Source organism: Mixophyes fleayi, chromosome 4, assembly GCF_038048845.1.
Source record: "Mixophyes fleayi isolate aMixFle1 chromosome 4, aMixFle1.hap1, whole genome shotgun sequence".
Lineage (NCBI taxonomy): Eukaryota > Metazoa > Chordata > Amphibia > Anura > Limnodynastidae > Mixophyes > Mixophyes fleayi.
In genome coordinates this window covers 18,254,589-18,281,167 of record NC_134405.1, presented here as the reverse complement: position 1 = coordinate 18,281,167, position 26,579 = coordinate 18,254,589, and the positions used below count along the sequence as shown (strand labels likewise).

General features: G+C 43.8%; 1 protein-coding gene across 1 annotated transcript; it reads right to left on the bottom strand.

Annotated features, from left to right (window-relative positions):
* Positions 1-15,283: 15,283 nt before the first annotated feature.
* FIS1 (fission, mitochondrial 1) lies at positions 15,284-25,997 on the bottom strand. The gene is made up of 5 exons (XM_075206368.1): positions 25,891-25,997; positions 19,302-19,434; positions 19,093-19,169; positions 18,736-18,841; positions 15,284-17,996 (listed from the first exon to the last, which is right to left on the bottom strand). Exons 1-5 carry the CDS (start codon positions 25,933-25,935, stop codon positions 17,902-17,904), a joined length of 456 nt encoding a protein of 151 aa, XP_075062469.1. The 5' UTR covers positions 25,936-25,997; the 3' UTR covers positions 15,284-17,901.
* Positions 25,998-26,579: the final 582 nt, after the last annotated feature.

Here is a 26,579-nt window from a genome sequence, read left to right as displayed (position 1 = left end):
CAAACACAACCTGGAAGCACATTTGCGAAACCAGCACGGAACCTAAGCACTTGCGCCCGTTTTCAAATCCAATTGGCTCTCAAGATACGTTTCCATTTAAATCTGGGTATAACTATGCTCTGCCTAAACAGTACTCATCGTATGTTAACAGAAAGAATAGATTGCAGGATAGGCACATGCATATGTGCTTTTATTGAAGAGTACACCTCCCCGGTCTACAGACATCAGTGATTCTCTGGGATGATTAAACTTTGCCCCGATAGTAATAGTAAAACCTATAGCTGCTGAAGCAGTCATTTCTATGACGGAACTTCCGTTTCTTTGTCCAGTGCATTCCAGTACACAGCTGCCTACTACTTTGCGTCTCTCGCCACCATATCCTAATAATATTGGATGTAAATTGTGTCCCCCTGGGCAAGTGCGCAGGGGGTCACAAGTTGCTTGTACACTGGTGTTAAACTACACATTTAATAGTATTTACTTTTTACCCCTGTACTATTTCCCATCCCTTTTATATGAGAACTCCTTATTTTACTCTGTATCTGCATGAGCATTGCTTTGGTTTTGCCAGTACTTCTCTTCTGAAGAACTCTGTTGGTCTCGGTGCTGGAGAACAATCATTGGAATGCTCATATCCACAGTTTCTGTGGTGTCTGTTTTGTGCCTGCCCCTCTATATTATTTTCAGGTTTTCAGTTTCAAAGCAATAGGACACCTCCCTTGACTCAACTGTGGAACCTCTTGCCCAGGATCAATTTAGTTCCTTGGTCATCTCGCATAGCAGATCTGACAATGAGCAGGGCCAAGAGGTGGTGGTGCGGTTGCTTAACATTGCGTGTATAGCCCCTTGTCAAGTACCCTCCCTGCTGATACGACCCTTACTGGCTTCTGACCCGGCTTCACCTGATTACCCCTTTGGACTCCGCTTCTGGCTGCACAAGCTCTCAGCATACGACCTTGCAGCTAAATCCAAACCTCCTTGCCGGTGTGCCTAGTGTAGACCGGGTGATCGTTAGACTCCGCGCCTCCAAGTTCAGTAGTGTCAATCGCAGCAAGTAGGTACCATCCAGTAACTTGTCCGTGACACCTTTGAAAATGCTGGTGCTCAACACATTGCCTAAGGGTCTGTGTTAATAGATGGACCCCATCCTAGGTTGTGTGCATGGCTTCATCAACAGCTTGCACTGTGCGAGGAGCCTAGGATGGGGATATAGTAGGACAGACAGGGCCAAATCACTCTCCGCACCACCATGATTGCCACTGCCAAGCCCCTAAGGGAGGCTCGGGCACTGTATACTCCATCTCCTTCTCGCACCTAATGATCCACAAGCACAGAGAGCTTACACCACCCATGGAGCAGAGAAGATATATTTAACCATCATAGATTAACTTGTAATGTGAGCTGTGTTCTGATGTGGTAATATTGAGAATACTGCATATGGTTGTAGCAGATTCAATTACAATCTCTTTAAGTAACCTAAATGTAATGGGAATTAAGATTATTATGTTGCACCACACTAATTCTTTTCTGCCTTTCTACTAATTTGCCATCTAATGTAGCTGTTACCAGAGCCTCTCATATTACTGAAAGGGAAGGAAAGTGGAGAACATATCAAAGATTGGTTAGTATAGATAGATAGATAGATTGATAGACAGATTGGCTTTTTGTTAATAGATGCTTTCCCTTCCAGAGATGACGTAAATGTTGTGAAATCCATCTTCCGCCCCTATAAATAGCTCCATTCACAGCTTCATAAATCAACGTCACTGTCACCAGCTCCCATCCTCTTCATTGTTTCCCAGTCTGGAGCTCAGCCCAGGATTGATGTGATTGCAAAACCACTTTTGCGGTGGTAGAGAATCTCTTGAGAATGTGAAGCTGTATAAGGTTGTCAGGCCAACACAGAAACGGAAAACCACACATGTCCATCGCCAAGAGTCTGACTGGCTAAACAGCTCTTCTAGGATCTTCTAGTGATTGTTCCTTCATTAGCTAGCATGATTGGCTGAGAAGACATTTGTATTAAAACACATGCATGTACCTAATAAAGTGGCCACTGAGTTTATAATAGCTGTTATTTTACCCTCCACACTCACATCTGCCTAATCTTTCAACACTGCCCTCCTCCAAACACACACACACACACACACACACACACACACACACACACACTTTTTTTAAAATTAATATAGGGCAAGGTGCAGAAAGTGGCTGTTAAAACTGCAACCAGAATCTTATAGGCTGCTATGGGCGATAGCACATTTATGTATATTGCATCATGTTATTGTCGGCAGCCACCGATGCGACTCTCTGTCCCCTGTTGGTGGCGTCTCGGCAGTCTCCATGGTGACCAGGGCGTCACTTCCGGTTACCTCGTCCCAGTTGCCTAGGCAACAACTGTGACGCTTCAGGCTCCGTGCCGCCGCGCCTGGCCAGCTTTCAAACAGCCGGGCGGGCGCTCGCTCCCAGGGCTGTTTAGGCTCAGCCAATTATGGCGCTGGTGAAGAGATGCGCTTAGGTTTGCAAGTAATCTCTTCAGAAAACTCCTAGTTAGTCCCTGCACGCCTAATCTTCAGAGATCATTCTACAGTTATGTCAGCCTTCCTCGAAAGTGGTGCAGCAGGTAACTTTCTGGATATCCACTTGGCTCAGACGCTTGGTATTCCTGATTTCAAATTGGGTTTGAGCATTACCGCCTGCGGCTTGGATGGTAACCCCTTCGTAGGGGGTAGAATACTCGCTAAGACTCCACTGGTTTATCTGTAGGAACCCTCCATACGGAGGAGCTCTCATTATTCCTGATCACCTGTCCCTTCGCTTCATTGAATCTGGGGTATCCTTGGCTGCAGACTCATAATCCCCTTATTAATTGGAAAAAGGGGGAAATCATCCATTGGAGTCCAGAGTGCTCTTCCACATGCTTGACCCTATCTCTTAGAGTTCTACAGTCTAATCCGGAATTGTTACCTGCACCATACCAGGACTTCGGTGATGTGTTCTGTAAAAAGAAGGCTGACTCTCTCCAACCTCATCGGGACTATGACTGTGCTATTGATCTCATACCTAGTTCTAAATTGCCCAAAGGGCGTCTGTATTCCTTATCTATCCCAGAGACCCAAGCTATGGAAGAGTACGTGTAGGAGAACCTGAAAAAAGGATTTATCCGCCCTTCCAAATCTCCAGTAGGAGCTGGATGTTTCTTTGTGGCAAAAAAAGATGACAATCTGAGACCCTGCAAAGATTACCGCGGCCTGAATAAAATCATGTTCAAAAACATATACCCCTTGCCGTTAATTTCCATTTTATTTGACCAGCTCAAATCTGTCAACATTTTCTCAAAGATTGACCTGCGAGGTACTTATAACCTTATACGTAGGGGAGGGAGACGAGTGGAAAACGGCCTTCAATACTCACTCCAGACATTATGAGTATCTGGTAATGCCGTTTGGGTTGTGCAACGCCCCGGCAGTCTTCCAAGACCTCATCAATGACCCTTTACGTGACTTCCTGGGAAAAACAGTGGTGGTTTATGTGGATGACATTTTCATTTTCTCTCAATCCTTGACTCAGCACCACTAACAAGTTCGGGAGGTTCTGGAGAAATTACGCCAACAGCATCTCTATGCAAAATTGGAAAAATGAGAGTTCTAGGTCTCCAGGGTGACTTTTCTAGGATATATTATCTCATCATCCGATTTTTCCATGGACCCCAGTAAAGTTAAAGCGATCCTGGACTGGGTCCTCCATACTAACTTGAAAGCAATTCAAAGATTCCTTGGCTTTGCCAACTACTACCGGAGGTTTATACGCTTGTATCTTCCCTGATGGCACCTATACCTGGTCTCACCCGGTCTCATCCCTGCGCATATCTGTCCAGGAAATTCTCGTCCGCTGAGATTAACTATGACGTTGGAAATCGAGAATTGTTGGCCATCAAGCGGGCCCTTGAAGAGTGGCGGCATTGGTTAGAAGGAGCAACCCATGTCACCACGATCATCACTAACCAGAAAAACCTCCAGTATATCCAGACTGCCAAAACCCTAAACCCCCGACAGGCCCGCTGGGTTTTATTTTTCACCCGGTTTAACTTCATCATCACATTTCGTCCAGGTTTAAAGAACACCAAAGCTTACTCTTTGTCTCCGAGTTTCATGGCATGCCATCCTCAGCCTCCTGACCCACAACCTCTAATTCCCTCATCCTCCATTCATATCGGTCTAACTCAAGATCTTGGGGCCACACTCCGCCAGTTCCAAAAGATTGCTCCAGCTCAGACTCCTACAAATAAATTGTTTGTTCTGGTTTATCTGAGGAAGTCAGTCCTCATTGAATGCCACGATAACCACTCAGCAGGTCATCCAGGAATCCACAGGACCATCAAAATATTTTCCCACTGGCTTTGGTGACCCACCTTGTCTTCGGATGTGGAGAAGTACGTCTGCACCTGCCCAGAATGTGCTGGACACAAATCCTCTAGGAACCGTCCTCCTGATCAACTACTTCCCTTGCCTACTCTGAGCAGGCCTTGGACACATCTTTCAGTGGACTTTATTGTCGATCTCTCATGGTCCTCGGGTCATAACACCATCTGGGTGGTCAAGCTACCGGATGCCACTAGCTTGGCCACTTTATTCATTGCATATATTTTCCGTCTCCACGGCCTTCCGGAAGACATTGTCTCCAACCGAGGGTCCCAGTTTATAGCACAGTTCTGGAGATCTTTTTGCAACTCTCTCGGGATCAAAATCAGTTTGTCTTCAGCTCACCACCCACAATCGAGTGGTCAGACGGAAAGAACCAATCAATCCCTGGAACAGTTCCTGCGCAAATAAGTGTCCAAGTTTCATGACAACTGTAAACTCTTACCTTGGGCAGAGTTTTCATATAACAATTCTTGCCATTCTGCAACACATACATCCCCGTTCTTCTGTAACCGCGGGTTCCGCCCGAAAGCGAACTATTTTTCCTCCGTTGTTTCCGCTGGTGATTCCGGGACTCCTGCCTTTACATCTCGGCTAAAGTCCATCTGGAAAAAGGTGCACTCCCCACTACGTCAAGCTTCTTGTAAGTCTATATGCTTCGCTGATTGTCATCATGGTCCGTGTTTATTGAAAGTGGGGGATCGAGTATGGTTGTCTACAAGAAAAATCAAATTGAGGCAACCCTGCAGGAAATTAGGACCCCAATTAATTGGACCCTTTACGATTGAGAAAAAGATTAACCCAGTGGCATTCAGACTTAAGCTACCACCTTCTTTAAAAATTCCCTGCACCTTCCATTGCTCTCTTCTAAAAAAAAAAGCTGTTTCTCCTATCAAGCTCAATCAGCCTCTTTTAAATAGGCGTCGGCCTCTGCTGGTAAATGGAGATCATGAGTTCATCGTGGAAAAATTCTGGACTCAAGAAAAGTTCAAAGGTCAGGTCTAGTTCCTAGTGCACTGCAAGGGTTATGGCCCAGAAGAGCGATGTTGGGTACAACAGATGCATCTCCACGCTGAAAGACTCATTAAGGCATTTTAAAAAAAATATCCCATGAAGCCTTGATGTTGGGGTTCCTTGACCCCTCCTCAAGGGGGGGTACGGTCAGCAGCCGTCGGGGCTGCAGGCACTGCCGCGACTCTCTGTCCCCTGTTTGTAGCGTCACTTCCGCCTCCCTCGTCCCGGTTTCCTAGACAACAACCGGGTGGCTTCAGGGTCCCTGCGCAGAGCTGTTTAGGCTCAGTCAATTATGGCTGATTAGATTTATACACAGCTGGGCACTCTGTTATTTCCATTGGCCCGCAGTACCAGTAATTAATTAAGCAAGCTCTGGGAGCACTTGCAGGGCTTTGCCCCGATTGGCTCTCGGTACTATTTAATGCAGTGAGGACTGAGCCTCACGGCCGGTTATAGCGTTTTGTTTCAATATTGCTGCCTGCTTATGTGCTGTGTTGGTGTTTAACCTTAGATTGCTTACCCGTGAATGACCTCTGTCTGTTCCTGGACTCAGAACCTTTGCCTGTGACCCTGATCTTCTGCCTGTACCCGAACTCTGAACCTTTGTCTGTGGCCCTGACCCACCTTGTACCAGACGTCTCCACCTGTGCTCTGTCCAGTCCACAGATCTCTGGCCTGTCCCTACTCCGTGTATTACCTCCTGTACCTGTGCGCTGCCGTGTGAGCATAAACTTGTACTACACTGAGTGTAAGTCCTGGGGGCATCCGAGTACCTGTGCGCATAACCAGTCTCTACGGGAAAGGCGGCTGCTAAAGGTGAAGACCTCTTCTGCTAAAGTTCTACAAGTTTATGCCGCACTGGTTGCCATAACAGTTATTAAAAATATTATTTGATGATAGCAATCCAAGAATGATCTACTTAATACCAAATTCTTTTTTTTTGGAGTTAAATGCAAAGATAAATGTGTTCACTCTCACTAATAAGATCACTTACATCATTTGCACTTCAAACACTTTTTAAAAATCTGGGTTTACCCAGAATTTTTTGCGTGCTTTGGCGTAGTGGAACACAGAATACATTTCACTGGTCCTGTACTGCACCCATTCTCTGAATCTGCTTAAACTCTACAGAGAATCCTCTATTGTTGAAACATACACCTAACTCTCATACCCTCTAAAATCCACAATTCTGTTCTGATACAACAACGGGGCGTGAGAAAAGGTGATCGTGACTCAGAAGGAAAAAATGTTTCAAAATAAGGTTTACTCCTGCATAGCTGAATTCAATAAGATGCAGGAGATACCGCTCAGTCACTTTCTATTATTCACTCACTCTTTCATATAACAACTGAGGTTATTAAATTAGATCATAGGGAACGTACTGTACAGTACAGTGACACCAAGTATTTACACATCGATAATGATCACATTGTACTGAGGAATACAGTAGTCTATAATCTGTATGGTATTTCTAATGAAAAAATGCTATCATCTGGTTTATAGAAGTCTATCTCTGAGTGATTCCAGTTTATTTCAGGTAAGATAAGACGTAGGTCTTACGAGAAGTAAATTAAGAAGGTGTTTATTAGAGGCATACCGTAGATAACATACTTGAAATGAAGACAAGTATTAAACAGGAAAAGAAGAGCTGAATGACTGGTACCCAATATCAAGAGGAGATAGCAAATAGAAACTCACGAAATATTGGTCTCGGAGGAGAAAATTGGAAGAACGGTCAGCCAAGATGAGAGTTTAGTAAAATTATAAAATATCCTAAAGAATTTGGGTAACAAAACACGAAGGAGAATATTCTAGAAAAGAGGACACATTGAATTTTGCCTTTTCTTTGTCCTCTGTCTTCTGTAACATTATACCATTATATAATACCAATATTATACCGTTCTTTAAAGCAACTCCCATCTCTTCTTGATTTAATGAGCAAAAGTCATATAAAAGTGTCTTAAGAGTTTACGGAATGACTAAAAAAGCTTCTATTTTCTTAAGAATACACAGGATAAAATCTGCTAAATAAGGTTAAAAAAAAGGACAATTTTGTACCCAAAGACTTAGAAGATGGTATAAAGTTGTATTAGCCGTTCCATCGAAGACAATTTTAAGTACATTTTCATACTCCCCCACATATAGTGTACCTCCCAGAGATTACAATGAAATAAGCTGTATAAAAGTTTTATTTTCAGGCATAAAACAAAATGAGATGCACCCGAGTTTCAAACCGCTTTGAAATTCAATCAAATTCAATTGGGGCAGCACAGTGGCCTAGTGGTTAGCACTTCTGCCTCACAGCACTGGGGTCATGAGTTCAATTCCCGACCATGGCCTTATCTGTGTGGAGTTTGTATGTTCTCCATGGATTTCCTCCGGGTGCTCTGGTTTCCTCTCACACTCCAAAAACATATTAGTAGGTTCATTGGCTGCTATCAAAATTGACCCTGGTCTCTTTCTCTGTCTATGTTAGGGAATTTAGACTGTAAGCTCCAATGGGACAGGGACTAATGTGAATGATGTCTCTGTACAGCGCTGCGGAATTAGTGGCACTATATAAATAACTGATTATGATGATTCCACACAGTAGCCAAACGGCATTAAAAACTTACTAAATATATATACATTTTATCTTGAACTTGGGAATAACAGTTTGCACATGTGTGAACGTGCTCAAAGTTGTTTGAATTTCTCAAATTTCGCTTGATTTTCAAAAACATTTTCTATCTATCTAAAATTTGAAAAATTCCAGCAAAGTTTTCTCATTTTAGAATAAATTCGAGAACCAATAAACTAGTTTGAGAACCTCAAAAAATGAATGTCACCAGAGACTTGTTTCTCTGACTACAATAAGATGGAAGACACACAATTTGATTGATAACCTGGAACAGGCTGTATATTTTATACCCGTTGACCAATTTTCTCCATTTTGTCAAAAGTTGTTTCTGCTCAATTTTCTAGAAAACAGATTATCTGATTCACATCTTTTATTTAGCTTTATTCTTTCCCATGCGAGGGCCCCCATTTTCGAAATAGAAAACGGATATGCACAGGATATTAAGAATTTCAGTGTACAAATACTAGTCCGTGTGACCTTTCGGATAGCAAGTTCAATAAATAATAAAAGTAAAGGCGTCTAATTCCACGAACCTTCAAGGCTTTGGCTTCTGCATTCTAAAGAAACAAGAACACTTTGTAGTAATAAATACAATAATAATTATAATATATCTCCGATATATGAAGAAACAGAAAAAAAAAAAATATCCTAATTTAAACCTTTTTGTTTTAAGCATGTCTCAAAAAATGCTCTATATAGTTTGTGGCTAATTAAATGCAAGTATTTAATTGCACTTATAATAGGCTACGTTCCAGCTAACACATTCCGCATCATTATGTTTAACATGATTATACTAATCAAAGGAGGTTGCAATTGTAAGAATAATACCGAGCATTAAAAACTGTACATTATCTACAATAAATTAACCTGGAACTTTATTGAAGTAAGTTGAGGTATGTTATCTATCCTTTAAACACTTGAAAATATATTGATTTTTAAAACATGACTATGGAGGTTCATTGACAATCAATAGCTTTGTTTAATTCGGAGACCAGTATAACGTAATTTTTTAAGACAAAGCAAAGAAAATCTAAGGGCGAGATTCAACTGCCGGCGAGATAGCGGTCTGACATCACGATGCGCACATTGCCAGGAATTTCGGTAGGAATATCCGCTGGTTTTTGAAAAATTAGGAGAATTTCCAGCCACAACATCGACGTGAGACACCGCATACCAAATGTTCCCCTAAGAAGTGGTTTGTCGTGTTGACACAAATGTTTTTTGTTTTTTTGAGGGGGTAGGGGGTGATAAATCGACGCAACCGTGCAATATTTCCTTATCGGCCTGAAACTGTGCCAGGGAATCATATTACAAGATAGCTCCATATTAGCTTTCTATAGAACTTGCAGTTTCGTACATAATTAAGCAGATTTATGACATCTCTGGTAACTAATTCCCCCCATAAATCTATAAAGCAGGGCAGATTCCTTCAACTGCGACTGCATGTTGCTACAATAGATTTATTGAGTGAGAGTTTTTGTTAGCTGGTCTTGTTAATAATTGATTGAGAGCAAGGAGAGTTTCTTCAGGTTAGTGCATTTGGTGTACTGGGGAGCTCAGTTCATGACAATATGTCAGAGACTCAGGGAGTTTATCTTTTCACAATTACCTCCTGGCACGTCCATAGCTTTACTTATAAATTACATTTATGTCAATTATTAGATGACCTTAGAGAAGTCATCTATTTTCACAACTATTTTATAGGTGATCTCTTCCCATAATGTATATGCAATGTCATAACTTCCAGCTGTCTGGATATGAACGGAATGTCCTGCGTAAAAGGACTTTTGTACCGATTCAGGGACAGTTGTTTAGACTTGGTGATTCTCCTAGTAAAACACACGTACGAGTGGCAAGTGCAAGCTGCATTGAAGGGGTGTTTTGATGAGAGACGAAGGGGACTGGGGGCTTACAAAGCTCATGACATGACCCCTTCTCTTGTGTGGCAGCATGTGCTCTCTCCAGTATCTATCTATCTCTCTATCTCTATCTATATATATATATATATATATCTATCTATCTACACACACCTTTATTAGGTGCACTTGCAGAATTGCTCTTTAAATCAAATGTCTAGTCATCCAAAGTGGTAACAGCAACTTACTGCATAAAAGCCTGCAGGCATGGTCAAGGGGTTCAGTTGTTGCTAAGACCAAACATCAGACTGTGGCAAAAATGTGATGCAAGTGACTACGACCACGAGATACAATATTTCCTAAATATTACCAGCGGCCACATCACAAGACACACGATGCGGCCGTGTCAGCGCACAGGCAGCCGCATCACATGACACGCGATGCAGCATCATCATCATCAATGACGTTGCCGCATGGCATGTCATGTGATGCGGCCGCCTGTGCACCCCGCGGGCTGAACTTTGCCAGCTCGCGCCTGGAAGCACCGGACATTCAGCACATGCTAACAGACTGGTGTAGGATGGAGGGAAAGTGTCAGAGTAGGTTCGCTGCTTGGTTTCAACATTATACTCTGCTGTGCTTCCATGACATATGGAAGCACTGCAGAGTATTTCAGGGGATTACAAAACCTCCTATTATAATATAATAGCATTTAGAAAGCACCAAACAGCTGCGACACTACAAACATTCATTGTGCTGAGCAGGTCCATACCCATTATGTTTCTATTAGCGCTGGAGCAGCGGTTTTTATTTTAGAACAGTACCGGTTTCATTTCCGCACATTTGCCACGATTCAAAGATTTACAAGTTATACAGTGAAAAACACTGGGCAAAGCTTATCACACATGGCAGCGGGTGCACGGCCTGAAGGAAGTACCTGATCCAGATAAGGGAAACACTGTGTGCCAACCTCTGAGCAGATTCCCACCCCAGATAAATACCAGACTTCAAAACTTGCAAAGATAGAGTTACCTGGACAATAGGGCAGTGTGAGTCTAATGTACGGATTATACATGAAAATCTGACTGAATGCCTAACACAACATGCTCAGTATTAACCACTGCTCAGTCATATACAACACTGCTGTGTATAATAATACAGAGTACACGCTGATAATGGTCACACTGCTGTGTATAATAATACAGAGTATACGCTGATAATGGTCACACTGCTGTGTATAATAATACAGAGTACACGCTGATAATGATCACACTGCTCTGTATAATAATAATAATAATACAGAGTACACGCTGATAATGATCACACTGCTCTGTATAATAATAATAATACAGAGTACACGCTGCTCTGTATAATAATAATAATACAGAGTACACGCTGCTCTGTATAATAATAATAATACAGAGTACACGCTGCTCTGTATAATAATAATAATACAGAGTACACGCTGCTCTGTATAATAATAATAATACAGAGTACACGCTGCTCTGTATAATAATAATAATACAGAGTACACGCTGCTCTGTATAATAATAATAATAATACAGAGTACACGCTGCTCTGTATAATAATAATAATAATACAGAGTACACGCTGCTCTGTATAATAATAATAATAATACAGAGTACACGCTGCTCTGTATAATAATAATAATAATACAGAGTACACGCTGCTCTGTATAATAATAATAATAATACAGAGTACACACTGCTCTGTATAATAATAATAATAATACAGAGTACACACTGCTCTGTATAATAATAATAATACAGAGTACACACTGCTCTGTATAATAATAATACAGAGTACACACTGCTCTGTATAATAATAATAATACAGAGTACACACTGCTCTGTATAATAATAATAATACAGAGTACACACTGCTCTGTATAATAATAATAATACAGAGTACACACTGCTCTGTATAATAATAATACAGAGTACACACTGCTCTGTATAATAATAATAATACAGAGTACACACTGCTCTGTATAATAATAATAATACAGAGTACACACTGCTCTGTATAATAATAATAATACAGAGTACACACTGCTCTGTATAATAATAATAATACAGAGTACACACTGCTCTGTATAATAATAATAATACAGAGTACACACTGCTCTGTATAATAATAATAATACAGAGTATACACTGCTGTGTATAATAATAATACAGAGTATACACTGCTGTGTATAATAATAATACAGAGTATACACTGCTGTGTATAATAATAATACAGAGCATACACTGCTGTGTATAATATTACAGAGCATACACTGCTGTGTATAATATTACAGAGCATACACTGCTGTGTATAATAATACAGAGCATACACTGCTGTGTATAATAATACAGAGCATACACTGCTGTGTATAATAATACAGAGCATACACTGCTGTGTATAATATTACAGAGCATACACTGCTGTGTATAATGACACAGAGCATACACTGCTGTGTATGACACAGAGCATACACTGCTGTGTATGACACAGAGCATACACTGCTGTGTATAATACTGAGTATACACTGATAATGATCACACTGTATAATACCGAGTATACACTGATAATGATCACACTGCATTGTACAATAATGAGTGTCTATACACTGAATGATTACATTAGTGTATAAATAGTGTATTATTGTACTATAACCTGAAAATTACAGAGAACAGACTGAAGACAAGTCAATAAACAACTGACAATATAAACTGCGCATTGGATTCTTGTTCAGCTCCTGTTTGAGATTTTTTTTTTTTTTTTCTTTGTAGTTATTTTCCAAAGAAATAAATCTGCTGTTTCACCCTCTCCTCACTGAGCTGCCAGTAACAGGCGGAGGGGCAGGGAAAAGCCGAACAGGCTGACATTTTATGGTCTTTGATGTATCCCTGTGGTTTGGTCTGTATCCAGCCATAACATTAGAAGATCCTGTTGAGGTGGAGGAGTGTGTGCAAGCTGGGTGTCTGGTGACAGGCTGGAGGGAATACTTTTGGAAAGTAGCTCTCAGTATCAGGCAACGTAGACTGGAATCCATCATTCCCGTCGACAGCTTTCCTAGGAAAACCTTTAGCATTTCTATGGTACCTGCACCAGAACAGAGGTGATGCAATGCCTGTCAGATCACTCCCAATATGCGAGATTAGTAGTATGTGTATCAGATGCAGAAGGGCCTATTGCTGTTACATGGAGCCAATTCCTGCTAAATGCTTCTATTATAGCACCATTTGCTTCCTGCCGCTACCATCTAAAGCCAACCCAACAGCCTGTCAACGCCTCCTGACCATCTCTCCACATCCCAGTGCCCTGTAACCAGTCCTCTACCCACAAATGCCTCGTAGCCGACTCTCCAAATGCCAACCTTTCACTAGGCTGTAATCATCCCTCCACCCCCCCCAGCCCCATACATCCACGTCCCAGCAGCCTGCCACTGCCCCGTACCCATACATCCACCCCCCAGCAGCCTGCCACTGCCCCGTACCCATACATCCATCCCCCAGCAGCCTGCCACTGCCCCGTACCCACACATCCACGTCCCAGCAGCCTGCCACTGCCCCGTAACCACACATCCACGTCCCAGCAGCCTGCCACTGCCCCGTAACCACACATCCACGTCCCAGCAGCCTGCCACTGCCCCGTAACCACACATCCACGTCCCAGCAGCCTGCCACTGCCCCGTAACCACACATCCACCCCCCAGCAGCCTGCCACTGCTCGTACCCATACATCCACGTCCCAGCAGCCTGCCACTGCCCCGTACCCATACATCCACGTCCCAGCAGCCTGCCACTGCCCCGTACCCATACATCCACGTCCCAGCAGCCTGCCACTGCCCCGTAACCACACATCCACCCCCCAGCAGCCTGCCACTGCCCCGTAACCATACATCCACGTCCCAGCAGCCTGCCACTGCTCGTACCCATACATCCACGTCCCAGCAGCCTGCCACTGCCCCGTAACCACACATCCACGTCCCAGCAGCCTGCCACTGCCCCGTACCCATACATCCACGTCCCAGCAGCCTGCCACTGCCCCGTAACCACACATCCACGTCCCAGCAGCCTGCCACGTACCCATACATCCACCCCCAGCAGCCTACCACTGCCCCGTAACCATACATCCACGTCCCAGCAGCCTGCCACTGCCCCGTAACCACACATCCACGTCCCAGCAGCCTGCCACTGCCCCGTAACCACACATCCACGTCCCAGCAGCCTGCCACTGCCCCGTAACCACACATCCACGTCCCAGCAGCCTGCCACGTACCCTACATCCACCCCCAGCAGCCTACCACTGCCCCGTAACCACACATCCACGTCCCAGCAGCCTGCCACTGCCCCGTAACCACACATCCACGTCCCAGCAGCCTGCCACGTACCCATACATCCACCCCCCAGCAGCCTACCACTGCCCCGTAACCATACATCCACGTCTCAGCAGCCTGCCACTGCCCCGTAACCACACATCCACGTCCCAGCAGCCTGCCACGTACCCATACATCCACCCCCAGCAGCCTACCACTGCCCCGTAACCACACATCCACGTCCCAGCAGCCTGCCACGTACCCATACATCCACCCCCCCAGCAGCCTACCACTGCCCCGTAACCATACATCCACGTCCCAGCAGCCTGCCACTGCCCCGTACCCATACATCCACGTCCCAGCAGCCTGCCACTGCCCCGTACCCATACATCCACGTCCCAGCAGCCTGCCACTGCCCCGTACCCATACATCCACGTCCCAGCAGCCTGCCACTGCCCCGTACCCATACATCCACCCCCCAGCAGCCTACCACTGCCCCGTAACCATACATCCACGTCCCAGCAGCCTGCCACTGCCCCGTACCCATACATCCACGTCCCAGCAGCCTGCCACTGCTCCGTACCCATACATCCACCCCCAGCAGCCTGCCACTGCCCCGTAACCATACATCCACGTCCAGCAGTCTGCCACCATGATGTAACCATCCCTCGAAACCACAGCCGCATGCCCCCACGCCCAACAGAGAATCCCATTAAGGCCTCTGATATCCAACCAAGTGCCAGTACATAACCAGGGCCACACACTAGCATAATGCTATTTACACTCTGCCGTATCCATCTACCAGACGCAGGCCTGCCCAATCCCTGGCTCGCCATGAGTGTGACACTACAACCACCAGCATGCTTTGCCAGTAGACAGCTGGCCGATAACTGGCGGGGAATGCTGGGACTTGTAGTTTCACAACACCTGGAGAGACACAGGTTGGCCGAGCCTGTAACTAGAGCCTTCACAGTCTACATTTACAAACATTGAAAGGAGTATATGTAAAAAAAATAATGAAATAAAATCAAATTAGAGCTGTGTCTTTGTTCAAACATTTTATTTACATTAGCTGTAAAATTAAATTTTATATAAATATAAGCAATATACGAGGTCAGCAGCTGAAAGCCACTTATTCAACCAGTCAGCAGTTATGTCACAGTCCCTTTATAAAACAGAAGACGCATAGGAAAAATAAAACATTATCTATGATTAATATTCCTGCTACTGACAAATGAGCAGCTAAGTCCACAGAATATTTTACCCAACAGAGATGGTTGTAAAGTTTTTCCATTCACGAGGAAACTATTTTTCCTCAGGTGCTGTAACAAGGATCCATAACAGAGCCGCTTTTGCAGTCACACTTTCCTGGCAGCCATTTTGTGTGCTGAACCAAGATTTGTGGCGCACCTTTGGCCATAACTCAATTCTCCAGTGTGGAGAGAGCTGCATTCAAGGCGTTATGGATTCAGCCTGCAAAAATGGAAGCCGATATGTCCACTGGTCTTTAAATTGGTAACTTTTTAAGCATAACATTTTCTTTTATGGTCTTGTGTTAAAGGATTCTATTCATTTCTCTACAGACAAAACAAAAAAAACCTGAACTCAATTTGGTATTGTTTTGTTGTACTTTGGGGATTTTTATTTTTATAACCAGCAGGGGTCACTGTTGCTAATGTAGATTCAGCCAGTGACTAAGTGTTCTGCACAGACATAACATACTAAAAAAGAAGAATATATCAGACAAAACACTTGCTCTAATGCATATGGCAAAGCTCAATTATCATATTATGCAAATATTTTAAAATGTGTAAAATTATATAATGGAAAAACCATCTATATCAAATATAGGTTGGAAACAGGGTCACAGCTTATATTAGAAACCTATATGTGCAATGATGCATGTGTGTACAAATCACTCAATTACAAAACAGCTTAGATCTGATGAACTTGATGTACTGAGCATGTGCAGAAAACATATCGGAATTATGACCAATCAATCTGCCTACGCACGTTACTGGGCAGTCAAAATACTCAAACATGAAAAGACTTCTGGGACGTCCATTCAAGGTTCCATCCTTAGGAAAACATGGTTAGTGTGAACGCTGGTTGGCCCCCACCAGCATCTTTTAGATCCGGTTGTTCAGCAATGTGGTGGAGAGACAGCATGGCACGGCTTTCACTAGACTCACTACGAAACATTTAGCTCAATATTTTGGAGTGTTACTAGAAGATCCTTATTATGAAACAAACAAAATATTAGGTTTAATATATAAAAAAAAAAAAAAAAAAGTATTGTAAATACCATTGAAGGCAAAATTTTACGACATCCGATTAGTTAACATTAAATAGCATCTAAATGCCAGAGAGCAGCCATCTTGTTCTTGGTAATTTGACCATTTTTTTTTTTTGCATCATCCTTTAAGTAGACTTGTAGCTACTTAAGTTCCTTAATGAATCAGGGCCTAAGTAAGAAATCTTACTCAATTTCTTGCCCAAGCTTTCTGGACCAAACCATGTTACAATTCAAGGGGTGAAAAGTAGTTTATAATTTTGCACATAAGTTAAATACTCTCTGTTTTTCATGTAGCACACAAATATCAACTTTAAATTTCAGTGTATTTGTGTGCTACATGAAAAAAAACAAAAAACAGACAGTATTTAACTTGTGTGCAAAATAATAGACTACTTTTCACCCCTTGAATTGTAACATGGTTTGGTCCACAAAGCTTGGGCAAGAAATTGAGTAAGATTTCTTACTTAAGTTCCTTAATGAATCAGGCCCAGTGTAGGCAGCCATATTGTGGGATGAATCAACATACAGACGTCAATTCAATAGGAAGGAGCGACATCACTGAGGAATCTCAGCATTGCCAAAAGGATTCTATTGAACAGATAGGAATTACTAAATATCATCTCAGCCCCAAAATGACAGCCCCCATATCTGAGGAGAAATATTCACCAATAGTGTGACTGGGGAGAAATTTCAGAATTAAATAATACATTTGTGCATTTCTGAGTCATTTTGAACTTTATAGACTTTACACTCTGCAATTTGTTGAACAAAACAATCTTTCATGGAGACGAGTTCACAACCAAGGTTTATCAATTCGTCAGCCAAAATGATCTCACCGAGTAAACAGAAAGTGACTCCGCTAGGCTTTGTCATTGTCTTAACACAATATGACGGGTCCTTAACAACCTAGGATCAACAAATCTCAAAATATTTATCTGGGGTCTAGAGACTCGATAAACAGGCCGGACAAACACATTGCTTGCACCTTCGTATTCCAAAAATGAAGTTACGAGACTTGAATTCGAGAGATGACTACATAGTGCCCCCTGCAGATTCCTTAGTATTACAATTCTGCAGCTAGTGCAATATAAAGGACAGAACGGTTATTTGGGAAAGGTGTCTGAGGAACACAGTAATAGTAAATATAGCATTGCTCGGCGTTCAGGCTTGGTTACATCTGTTACAGTCGGGTATCAGGAAGTGTCCAATAAACCAACTCTGGACAACAAATTAACTTAAATGCGACATTTATAGTAATAAAACAAAAAACAGGTTTGGATTTAGAGCCCCTGGGGCTTGTGTAAGTAGGAAGAGATGGTTATCAAGGTAAATTGTGCAAAGACTAAGGCCTTGGGTGCCAAAATTCTTTATTTGGACTTGGAGATGGCCAGACCGATGAGGCCAGCAAGACCTGCCACTCCCAGAGCCATCCCGCCGACGATCGCCATGCCGACCAATCCATCTGAAAGAGCAAGAAAGGTTCATTACTGGCTTCATGGTGCAGAATGGTCTTAAAAAGAGCAGCAGACACCTGGAGGAGGCCAACTCACAAGCTGAACCCACGTATGAGAAGGAATGTGCAATATCATTGAGATGCTTTGAGTGTCAGCAACGACACACTTTCTAGTCACTCTTCATGTTCTCACCCTTCCATTCCCCAACGCATCTACCCAGCCAGTCCCTGGTGCTTACATGTCAATAATCACAGTCCTTCTTTCTCACCCCCCCCCCATATCTACACCCACACGGCCCTGCCCTTCCCAGCTGCCCGAGCCCCACACGGCCCTGCCCTTCCCTGCTGCCCGAGCCCCACACGGCCCTGCCCTTCCCTGCTGCCCGAGCCCCACACGGCCCTGCCCTTCCCTGCTGCCCGAGCCCCACACGGCCCTGCCCTTCCCAGCTGCCCGAGCCCCACACGGCCCTGCCCTTCCCAGCTGCCCGAGCCCCACACGGCCCTGCCCTTCCCAGCTGCCCGAGCCCCACACGGCCATGCCCTTCCCAGCTGCCCGAGCCCCACACGGCCCTGCCCTTCCCAGCTGCCCGAGCCCCACACGGCCCTGCCCTTCCCAGCTGCCCGAGCCCCACACGGCCCTGCCCTTCCCAGCTCCTCTACCTCCCACATCCCTGCCCTACTGTCTCTACATGTCCCTGGCCTTTCTTTCCCTGCCGACTACCGCACACTTTCCTATCCTTCCACTTACCTTTTTGCATCTTTTTCTCTATCACTGTCTCCAGATCCTGGGCTTGTGTGTTTTTTGGTTCTTTGTTGAGAAGCGTTCTGACATATTTTAGAGCCTTTTCGTATTCCTGAAGACACAAAAATCATCATGTCAGGAAATACAAGCAAACAGTCTGTAAATAACATAAGTAGTTACACTCCCCAATGCTGTCACAACAGAGAAGTGCCATGTTTCTAATGTATCCGTGCGTAATAAATTGCCAGAACAAGAGATTCAGACTATGAATTGCCCAAGGATCTTGGTAACGTCCTGATCACCATAGAGGCAGAAGGGTCACTCCATCCAAAAGAACTTTGTAGATTCTCTCGGTTCTCTCACCTTTAACCTGTAATGAGCCACCGACAGATAAAACAGGTAGTCTCGCTGCTCATCTTTACCTCCCTTTGGCAAAAGATCTATACAAAAAGAAAACAAAACAGATGTAGAAATCCCAGGCCAATAGCTGTTGTTACATCACAGAACTAGCCCCAACATGGATGGATTCCCACAACGTGCAGAGTCACGGCCACGTCAGCTCAGCCGCTCACCTTCCAGAAGCACAGCGCCCTTTTGGATGTCGTCATTGTACTTGCTGCGGATCAAACACCAGGCGTATTCAAACTGGGTGCTCTTACTGAGTGAGCCAGCGTTGACTTCAGCCTTATACTTCTTCTCAAATCTCTGCAAACACACACAATGGTCAGCCTGATAATAAGCATCGTAGCAAGGAAGCAGACGGACTATCTGCCTGCACATTACCACCACCGAGCCTAAAATACAAGCCGATATAAAAGATTTACTGGAAGTGTGTGGGGAGTTAGACGTTTCAGGGCTACTCTGGGAGCTGCCCCCTACCAGTGGGTAGTGCCCATGGCACAGATCTAGTGTCTGCCCTGGTTCCAGGAGGCCAAACAATTACCAAAGCCCCCCTACCCCAATAAATAAACTATGAGCAGAGGACAGAAAAGTCACAGAAGAAGTTGGGGATGAAAAGGAATAATATATTCAATAAACTCCAGCTGGGGTGACTCAGAGGTCAGGAGCGCTGTATCTTCTTGCCAGGTCTGTGTGCCAACGCCGCCACAAGCGTGACAGACATCTCTGACACGTTGTAATATGTCATTCAAAAAACAGACACCATGACAGTTCAGGAGAGGATAAGAGTGTCAATGGACCACGTGGGATACTCTGCAAGTTCCTTCCATTCACACATGAAGGACTCATCTCTTTCTGCATTCTTCTTATGTTATTCCCCAGGCACTCCAGTTTCCATTCCCACACTCTCCTCTAATGGCATTCCCCAGACACTCACACATACTCTTATAGAACTCTTATTGAGGATTTTGCCTCAGGAGGATTCAATTTGCTAGCATAGGAGGTGTGTGATGCATGAGGCACCCGATTGGATGGTCGCTGCTCCTGGCCCAATCAGGTAACACATTCACAGAACACATTGTGCTACCACCTCAGTTCTCAGCTCCATCAGAGCATTACAGCCACTTAGCAGAAAAACATGCTATGGTATTATAGTACGGAGACATACTATACAATACTAAGAGTAAGAGCCTCCTACAAGGCAAAAACAACCGAGAGCTTGGAGTCCGACTTGTTAATATATACAAAGCTGTGACTACATGTGATAAATCCTTTAAACTAAGGCTTAACAAATCCCCAGACAGCCAGAAGGTAGCCTTGCCTAGAGCCCCAGCATCCTTCCAGTGCCACTAGGGTTAAGTGGTGAAAGGATTCCCACATGTAACACAACTGCCGATACATGTATGATCTGGGCTGCACAATCTTCTGACAAGTGTCTGAGAATAAAGAGTTGGCAGCAAGACGCTTCTCTGTATACATAGGGTGAGAGCACTTAGCAACGTATACAAAGGGAAGACAACTTGCTGCAATCGCAGATAAATGGAAGTGTGTGTGTGTGGCCAAAACTGAGCAGGCACACAGCGCCCTCTACAGGACATGTAACAGAGTGCCACTGACCAGCAACAAGAGAGAAACTGAAATCTGAAAGACAATTGTACAGATAACAGCGCACCATAATCAGTGCCCTATTACACATATAGTGATCAAATCAGAATTAAACGTAAAAGGGTGACATTTGCAGCTAAATCTAGTGTATAGTTTCCTCCACGTCTACTGTGCTCAATTTACATGTGAACTCCCTTCTCCAAGACGAAACGAGAACAACTAGAACGTTCAACTCAAATAACGGGCGTAAGTTGTGCGCATGCGCAAGGTGACACGTTTTATGCACATCAGTTATATTTAGCCCGGTCCAACTCGGAATCAGGCTCATTGTAATTATGCATGCAGAGTGCAAGCTTAACAACACTTCATTGTGTGGAAATCAACATGTATAAGCAATAAAGTATGTCTACCAATTGATTAAACCACAGAGAAACCTGTATATATCTATATAAAAATAGCGCTTGTAGGATGATTAGGCATCAGTAAGGGCGACCTCTAACACATACTGGGTTACAGAAAAACAGGCTACTATCTGACCTGGAACATTAACACCTTTATAATTGCAACCATGAAAACAAGTATTGTACTACAAGTTTTATGTGCAGAAGCAGAGGGCTGGAGTTCTGGCGCCATCTACTGGGACTTCAGAGGAAGCTCAGTCACTTGCAATGTACAAAGCTTATACATTTCAGACTAGGAAAAGGGGTCACATCCCAGAAAAGGGCAAACAGGTTCCCCTCATCCAACACTCCTTACGCTTGGTGCCAAATTTACAGGGACAGTGCTTGGTTTTAAAGCCATGTCCCTGAGACAGTTCCTATTTTTCAATAACGACCAACTGCACAATACAAATCCTAATGTTCAATGCAAAGCTTACATTCCACCCTTATTCTATGGCCATTAGAAGATTAAATTAAATTACTTATTGAATAGGAGCATTCTAAAAACGCAACAGTGCACAGTTATCCCATCCAGTAAACATGGCAAGAGGGGGATTGTAGTGCTCCAAGAGCCACTGAAACAGCAACGCTACGTGTGTGCTGGCACCGGCTCACCATTAATATTATATTGTTTGTAAACAATCTATGTGACAACTCCCTTCTTTAGAGTGTAAGCTCACCCGGGCAGTCACCTCTCTACCTCTTGTAGCAGCGGGTTTACCATTTGTACCGCAGCTTTCCCACAGTGTAAAGCTCGGTGTAATATGGTGGCACTATATAAATGCCAAGCAACATGAGGCACAGGGTATGGGTATAATAACTCGCAATTATGGAAACTGCAGGTGGGGAAAATCACGATAAATCAAGCCAGAACTTTTTCCACCTTTAATGTGAATTGCAAACAGCTGAGAAAAAGATACACAATGCTTAGAAAACATAAGTTAAAATAAAACGATACCCTGGTCACATAATTGTGCATTGCCCTAAACCAATACTGTGTGTTTACACACACACACACACACACACCAGCTACAGCTTAAACACTGACATGTGAAGTGAATAACACCGATTATCTCGTTTCTGTATCACCTGTCAAGGAGTGAGAAATATTACGCAGCAAGTGAACAGTTCTTGAAGTTGATGTGTTGTAAGCAGGAAAAATTGCCAAGCGTAAGGATCTGAGCGACTTTCACAATGGCCAAATTGCGAAGGCTGGACAACTGGGTCAAAGGATCTCCAAAACGGCAGGCCTTGTGGGGTGTTCACGGTAAGCAGTGATTAGCACCAACCAAAACTGGTCCAAGGAAGGACAATTGGCGACCCGGTGACAGGGTGAAGGGCACCCAAGGTTCATTGATGTGCTTGGGGAGTGAAGTCTACCAGTCTGGTCCAATCCAACAGAAGAGCTACCGTAGCACAAAATGTTCAAAAAGTTAATGCTGGCTGTGATAGAAAGGTGTCAGATCACACAGTGTATCGCAGCTTGCTGCGTATGGGGCTGCATAGCCGCAGACCGGTCAGAGTGCCCATGCTGACCCCTGTCCACCGCGGAAAGCACCTACAACGGGCACGTGAGCGCCAGAACTGGACCATGGAGCAATGGAAGAAGGTGGCCTTGTCTGATGGATCACGTTTTCCTTGACATCATGCAGACGCTGGGGGTGTGTGCGTCGTTTACCTGGGGAAGAGATGGCACCAGGATGCATTATGGGAAGAAGACAAGCTGGCGTAGGCAGTGCGATGCTCTTGGAAATATTCTGCTGGGAAACCTTGGGTCCTGGCATTCCTATGGATGTTACTATGACACGTACCACCTATCTAAACATTGGTGTAGCCCAAGTACACCCTTCATGGTAGCAGTATTCCCTGATGGCAGCGGCCTCTTTCAGCAATATAAGGCACCCTGCAAAAGTTTTTCAGGAACAGTTTGAGGAACATAATAAAGCTCAAGGTGTTGACTTGGCCTCCAAAATTCCCATGATCTTCATCCGATCGAGCATCTGTGAGATGTGCTGGAAAAACAAGTCCAAGCCATGGATGCCCCTCCTTGCAACTTACAGGATTTAAAGGATCTGCTGCTAAGGTCTTGGTGCCAGATACCACAGGGAGAAATATACATCCCTGTCAATATCAGTATAAACAGTCACTGAGTGTTAGGAGAACTTGTATCATTATACAGAATGATGGACACCCCCACCATACATTATGGAAATTAGATATCACCTTGGTTGTTATACTCCTTGATGACTTTATATATCCCTAGTAGGGAGTGCATTATGCTATATACAATACACAAGCATGAATACAACTCTTAAATACTCTGAAACATATTCCTATGACAGACAAGTGACAAGAACATATGTAAAATATTCTTATTTCTAGAGTAGTGATGTCACTGGGGTCACATGATGGAACACAGAACTAGAACATATGAATCACCTTACACAGATAACTTATGTTGAAGTGAAACTTGAGTATATTAAGGAATGATGAACCCCTAGAGCAAAACAGAAAGTTCTGTGACCTACATAAAACCACTAGATCCAAGCCACAGATCTCCTGTTATTGGTGCCACATTCTGAAAGAAGAATATATTTTGTCAACTCTGATTTCTAACGGCTCCATTGGTCCCAGGGGAGGTATGCGGCCATTAGCAGCTCCCCCAATGTGCGTTATATGTTGCATCACTACGAGAGCCCAGAAATGTGACCTAGTCACAAAACGAGAAGCCACTTTGAAGGTCCTAATTTCTATAAAATGGAAGATTCTGCGTCACGCACGCTAGAACATGGAAGAGATGTGATCATCACTATATACCACACCCGTGACTGAAGAGGACAGATAGATAGAACCACTCCCACGAGGAATCAGAGGGACAGTTCTGAAAAAGTATCCACAGATAGGGGGTAAGATCACATAAAAACCCTTACTAGAACTTCAACCTGCGGTCTCATACTTTATATGGTCATGTATCTCCACTTTAGTTCTTATACCCATATATTTCATAGTAGAGGTTACATTATCTCATATTTCAATTGGACCTATTACCAGGGTTGCACCTTATAAAAACACAGGTGTTATAATGTACATGAGGAATGCCAAGGACATTACACCCTATACAATCCAACACTGGTGTCCTGATAACCCTAGCATATATACATCCCAACACTGGTCCTATGATAATACTACACTGTACAGGGGATACATAGGGTATATACAGCCAGACACCAGCCCTATAATACTACACTGTACAGGGGATACATAGGGTATATACAGCCAGACACCAGTCCTATAATACTACTACTACACTGTACAGGGGATACATAGGATATATACAGCCAGACGCCAGTCCTATAATAATACTACTACACTGTACAGGGGATACATAGGGTATATACAGCCAGACACCAGCCCTATAATACTACACTGTACAGGGGGATACATAGGGTATATACAGCCAGACACCAGTCCTATAATAATACTACTACACTGTACAGGGGATACATAGGGTATATACAGCCAGACACCAGTCCTATAATACTACACTGTACAGGGGATACATAGGGTATATACAGCCAGACACCAGTCCTATAATAATACTACTACACTGTACAGGGGATACATAGGGTATATACAGCCAGACACCAGTCCTATTATAATACTACACTGTACAGGGGATACATAGGGTATATACAGCCAGACACCAGTCCTATAATAATACTACTACACTGTACAGGGGATACATAGGGTATATACAGCCAGACACCAGTCCTATAATAATACTACTACACTGTACAGGGGGTACATAGGATATATACAGACACCAGTCCTATAATAATACTACACTGTACAGGGGGTACATACAGACACCAGTCCTATAATACTACTACACTGTACAGGGGATACATAGGGTATATACAGCCAGACACCTGTCCTATAATACTACTACACTGTACAGGGGATACATAGGATATATACAGCCAGACACCAGTCCTATAATAATAATACTACACTGTACAGGGGGTACATAGGATATATACAGACACCAGTCCTATAATAATACTACACTGTACAGGGGGTACATACAGACACCAGTCCTATAATACTACTACACTGTACAGGGGATACATAGGGTATATACAGCCAGACACCTGTCCTATAATACTACTACACTGTACAGGGAATACATAGGGTATATACAGCCAGACACCTGTCCTATAATAATACTACACTGTACAGGGGATACATAGGATATATACAGCCAGACACCTGTCCTATAATAATACTACACTGTACAGGGGGTACATAGGATATATACAGACACCAGTCCTATAATAATACTACACTGTACAGGGGGTACATACAGACACCAGTCCTATAATACTACTACACTGTACAGGGGATACATAGGGTATATACAGCCAGACACCTGTCCTATAATACTACTACACTGTACAGGGAATACATAGGGTATATACAGCCAGACACCTGTCCTATAATACTACTACACTGTACAGGGAATACATAGGGTATATACAGCCAGACACCGGTCCTATAATACTACTACACTGTACAGGGGATACATAGGGTATATACAGCCAGACACCAGTGTACAGGGGATACATAGGATATATACAGACACCATGATATAGAGCACAGGGAATATATGGAGGTTACACACTACATGACGTCACTACACCTATAAATGCCTCCTCACCACCAGATCCTCCACAGCCACCAGGTCATTGAGCACGGCCTCCATCCTGCACGGAAGAGGAGTGATCAGACCCAGCCCTGCGGCCGTTATATCATGTGACCGACGTCATTATCTCAGAGCCCGGCGGCCGCCATCTCAGGTGTGGGAACTGTGACTGTGCGGCGCTGGCGGCCATTGTAAGTGTGGGCGCTGTGACTGACAACGTTGGCGGCCATTGTAAGTGTGGGCGCTCTAATGGCAGAACGTTGGGGGCTATCCTTGGATGGGAAGTTTAGGGTTGAGGCGGACATTTTGGTCTCTGGCAGATGTTTGCTAGAAATTATATTAATGGGGAATGCTAGTGTGACAGGTTTAAAGAAAAACTGCTCCCCTTAAATATCTTTTATTTCCCCAGTTTGCCAATGACTTTATAGCTCTGAGAGTGGCCTATCACCAAGTGCACAGTACCACTTCTCTTGTTTACGCTGCTTGTAATCCTCAGTATGTGACCTCATTCTGGGCCTGAGTCATTAACAAATGCAAAGTGAACTAACGTAATTTGCGTTTTAAAAATAAATAAAATACACATACATTGGGCACACCATACTTCATACTTACAAACTTTGAAATGTTGGTATCCAGGAGCCTGCGGGGGAGTTGGGCGTGATGGTGGGGCAGGCCTCCAAAATGCTCGTCATTTTGGACCCGCC